Here is a 4,468-nt window from a genome sequence, read left to right on the forward strand (position 1 = left end):
CATATATTATGAAAATATCTTATTAATTATTAAAAACAAAAAAAAATGTCTATTAATTGTTAATGAATGAATGTGATAACCAATCATGGCATACATACATGATTTGAGAATTTACAAAATATATATTGCTAAAAGTAAAATAAAGTTTTAAAATTAGTGAAATATGAAGGTGCAAGTACTTCATAGAAAGCCTGATATGTACACATTTTGCAACTTTGTGCTAATGAGCAATAATGAAGAGAGATTAATCATTGTTATCTGTCTTCTTTGTACTCAGATACTATGACCGTTTGCTAAACGCGTGTGTAACAGATTAAGCAACTCCTTGAAATATGCCCCCGATGGCTTAAGGCTCAGCAGTAATGCTGAGGGCCTATAGCGCTAAAATTTCGATTTTGAAACCCGCAGCAGGTCAGAGAATAGATAACCCATTGTTTAGCTTTGTGCTTAACAACAAACAAACAAACTTCAGATATAATTATAATATACATAATTGATGTTGTATCTTATCTAATAGTGTGATGAACATGCACAATTTTTCTGTGAAGTTTTCCAGCTGCCATGATAAAAATATACTTAAATAATATAACGCTGTGAGACTTATGGTGTTATTTTAAAAAAGGTACAAGCGTGACGTGGAAATCAACTAATAGAGAATTATATTAAAGATTTAACTCTAAACTTATTCCACAAAAATACTTGAAACTAAACTTTCTGTACGTCAGCATGTCATCAAATCTCTATCTAAATGGCCCGGCATGACCAGGTGGTTAGTGCACTCGACTCGCAATCTGCAGGTCGCGGGTTCGAATCCCCGTCCCACCAAACATGCTCGCCCTTTCAGCCGTGGAGGCGTTATAATGTGACGGTCAATCCCATTATTCGTTGGTAAAAGAGTAGCCCAAGAGTTGGCGGTGGATGGTGATGACTAGCTGCCTTCTCTATAGTCTTACACTGCTAAATTAGGGACGGATAGCGCAGATAGCCCTCGTGTAGCTTTGCGCGAAATTCGAAAAACAAACAAACAATCCTATATCTAAATCTACATAAATCTATTGTACTGGGCATTCATTTTGATTAAAGTACCTTAATTTTTATTACAAGGTAGAGAGAAAAATTAAATTTTCATCATTTTTATAATTAAGACGTGTCAGGCATTAATATTTCTTCGTTTTACAACTATATTTCAACAGTTCGTGAAAGAAAAGGCATCAATCATTATTGTACTCCAAATTTCCATACACAGATTCAGAATTTGTAAAGGGGTGCATAAAAAGATTTTAAAACTGATTGGAATAAATGCACCTTTTCCTCTACGTACTAAGGGGTAATCCAAAACCCAGAAAACAACTTTAAAAAAGGGTGGGAGAACGTATGCATAATTGCTGCATTTCCTAAGGATCCACCCATAATCTCAGTGGAAAACTTTTTCCTGACAATTTCCTTCTCTCGAGTTTTGAAATTTGTATAGCTTAACACCCTGATGTAATAACATATCTTTATTTGGCCACGCTATTTACCAATATGTAGTATAAAAATTAGCTATATATTTTATGGTAATGAATTGTCATTGGCAAATAAAGTTATTTGTTATGTTTATTAGATCATAACAAATATGATAATTAATTTCATAAGGACCTTATTTATTAACAATATCCAGGTAAAATTCTAAAAAACATAGGGTTACCGTCATTGTTGTTACACGTGCTAAAGCATTTATCTGTAGACCAACTAGTGAAGTACAGTTTACCTCTGTTGTTGTTTCTTTTTCAGGTAAAATAATTATTTTAATTCATTCATTTTGTAACATAAAATTGTACTTTAATGACATCGAACCAATAAAAGAATCAGTTGATGCGTTTATAAAATAAAACCTTTGGGACCAAATAACATAAAAAAAGGCTAATTACGAATAAGAACAAGTAACGCTCATGGAAGATTTAACCTTCCTTTAAAGCAGAACAGTTTTCTCCTTTTTATTGATCGTAAATTAATAAAGCTGTAGTTTTTCAAGTAATTTTGTCATCAAAAGTTATATTTGCCCCATCTTACATATATCTCATTTGTTTAAGTATAAAAATACGCAAGAAAATCTTTACTTATCACAACACATATATTAAATTTTCTTTTTTACTGTTATTTTCAAATTTTATGTAAACACTTGCTTTTTGATATCCTTGAGCTATAATACAGAAATTAAAAATAAAGCCAATAATACAAAAATCTTCATATTTCTTTATCTCTAGATGCAGTCGTGGAAAAAAAGATAAGTTGAATAAAGTAAGGTAAAAACTTGGTTTGGGGCATGAGCTGTACCTGTTGGTTTGTCTTTTATTTACAACGTTTTATCTAAAATGACTAGATTATTGACTCATTAAGTCCACCGAAAGAACCTCGGATTTAGGAGATAAAACAAACCTTTCTTCAGTGTACCGGTCTGTCTCGTTGTACTTCCAACAATGGAAACCAGATCACTTATTAACCACCCTTGCTTAAGCTTTTCTTTTTATTTTGTTTCGTAAATACGATAAAGATGTGGAATGTCCAGGATGTGTTGTTTTTGCTTTTTTTTGTACAGAAGCACCATCATTGCAGGCAGAAAAAACTGATATGGCAGAAGCGATGAAAACTACAGATATATCGACTACCCCTTCAATATCCAGCTCTGTACCAAGTTCTGCGGTAAGACCAGAACAGATTATACAACACCTATTTTCTTTCTCTTCCTCTCAAAGCTGTCAGGATTCATATAGTGGTGTAGTGTATGATATATATATATGGTGCTTTTAATTGTCCGTTACTCGCCACAGTGAACTTATATTTGTAAAGGACTAGAATTCTATATGATTAAAAAGCTTGTCTGGAATTTGTTTGATTTTTGTTGAATAAGATGTTTGTTATTCATGTATTTTCTATTTAGTTGAAATATCATTTGCTGAAATATGTTTAATATTTTAGGATCTCAATAAAGTGCTAACATTAGCGACTCTAGACACAACAACTGTGTGTTCCGAGATTCTACCAGAGAGAGTGGTCGTTGGAGTATCACGTAATGGTTCTTCTTTTCCTGTAATTTCTACCGACAAAACAAGTAAGCTCCCTTATCAGTGCTAATTCTCAAATATACTCATTTTAACAAATAGTCTGTTTAAAACATCTTCGCTATCCAAAGCAGAGATACGCCTAGAGTAGCGGAAATTCTAGTGAACTATCCAATCAGAGAGAATTTATTTTCATCAGGCAATGCTTAGGATGAATATTCTTATATTCTAGGCCTGATAGTGGTCTTCTTGTAAGCCATTGCCTTTTGATCACAGTTACATTATCCACAAAGAAGGTTCTGAATGTGTCGCACTGGAAAGTCGCTAGAACAGAATATTCAACAGCAAGTAAAATACAGGCAGTAAAAATGATGCTTACATGCGAATAAGGCTGTAAATGATAACCTTTGTATTACTGAATTAACTAGTTGAAGGAAACATTAAAACGATAAAAACTAGCTATAATATACTCTTCGTTGCCTAGTATCTAGTAGCTCTTCACAAAAGTTAACAGAAGTTATGTAATATTTTGTTTTGTTAGTCACCAGCATCAGTCCTGAGTGCGTGACAAACAGCAAAAGCAAGTTCTCGGATTACACTGGTTTTGTCAAAAGGTAAGCTCTACTCGACTAATGCAATTATGAAACCTAATGAAGAGAACATTAATAAAATTCTATTCCATGTCAATATATATGTATATGCATTACTTAAAATTATTGTATCTGAGTAGGAAAAAAAACAGATAAGTAACTAATAAACAGCTAATTTGACACAAATATATTAACAGCTAATTTGAAAATATATGTAACATAAATATATATATAACGTTCTCCTGAAAATACTACTGGAAAGTGACGAATTTAAAACTTCAACGCCTCAGAGCTGAACCCTTTTTTGGCGCTATATCATTTATTAGTAGTTTTGCCTCTAAGAACATGCTCTATCTGTTCTTCCATAGGTGAACACCTTTTCTTTGACATCAGTGTACACTATGGGATGCATTTGCACCCTCTAACAACTTTGGTGCACTATAACAATTTTAGGATCTAGCTTTAAAGGACACAAATAAGAAGGCTTATTTAATATACAATGTAAAATATTCAATTAAAATAATAACTACGACAAGTGGATCAAGCCACCTTTATTTAAACAATGAATACAAAACATTTATTTTCGCGCACGTGGGTTGTTTGTTAGTTAGTATGCATGAAACATTTTTCAACATGTCTATGTCAGGTTAACAATATACAACACAACAACAACATAAGCGTTATTTCATTCCAATCCCGGGTGGACCGGCGGGCCGGTAGAGGGTTAAGCCCTCTCGTCAGCCAAGGGACGAAAAAAGAAAAATGAATAATAGATGGGTAAGCGTAGCAAGTCATCACAGGAGGACGGAAAATGGGGAAAATGACGATATTTGCAAG

General features: G+C 33.1%; 1 protein-coding gene and 1 long non-coding RNA gene across 2 annotated transcripts in view; both read left to right on the forward strand.

Moving 5' to 3' along the window:
• The first annotated feature begins 2,631 nt into the window (after positions 1-2,631).
• On the forward strand, positions 2,632-3,596 carry LOC111085787. The gene is made up of 3 exons (XR_002610578.1): positions 2,632-2,682; positions 2,959-3,091; positions 3,583-3,596. It is a non-coding gene; the product is annotated as an uncharacterized LOC111085787 (long non-coding RNA).
• Positions 3,597-3,602: 6 nt separating this feature from the next.
• Positions 3,603-4,468, forward strand: part of LOC106459504 (zinc finger protein castor homolog 1-like) — a gene marked incomplete at its 5' end in the record, with an annotated part of 29,959 nt that continues 29,093 nt past the window's right edge. The window contains one exon of the mRNA XM_022386003.1: positions 3,603-3,655. Within this exon, the coding sequence (XP_022241711.1) occupies positions 3,603-3,655 (53 nt within the window). The remainder of the gene's footprint in view (positions 3,656-4,468) is intronic.

Source organism: Limulus polyphemus, unplaced genomic scaffold, assembly GCF_000517525.1.
Source record: "Limulus polyphemus unplaced genomic scaffold, Limulus_polyphemus-2.1.2 Scaffold619, whole genome shotgun sequence".
Classification (NCBI taxonomy): domain Eukaryota; kingdom Metazoa; phylum Arthropoda; class Merostomata; order Xiphosura; family Limulidae; genus Limulus; species Limulus polyphemus.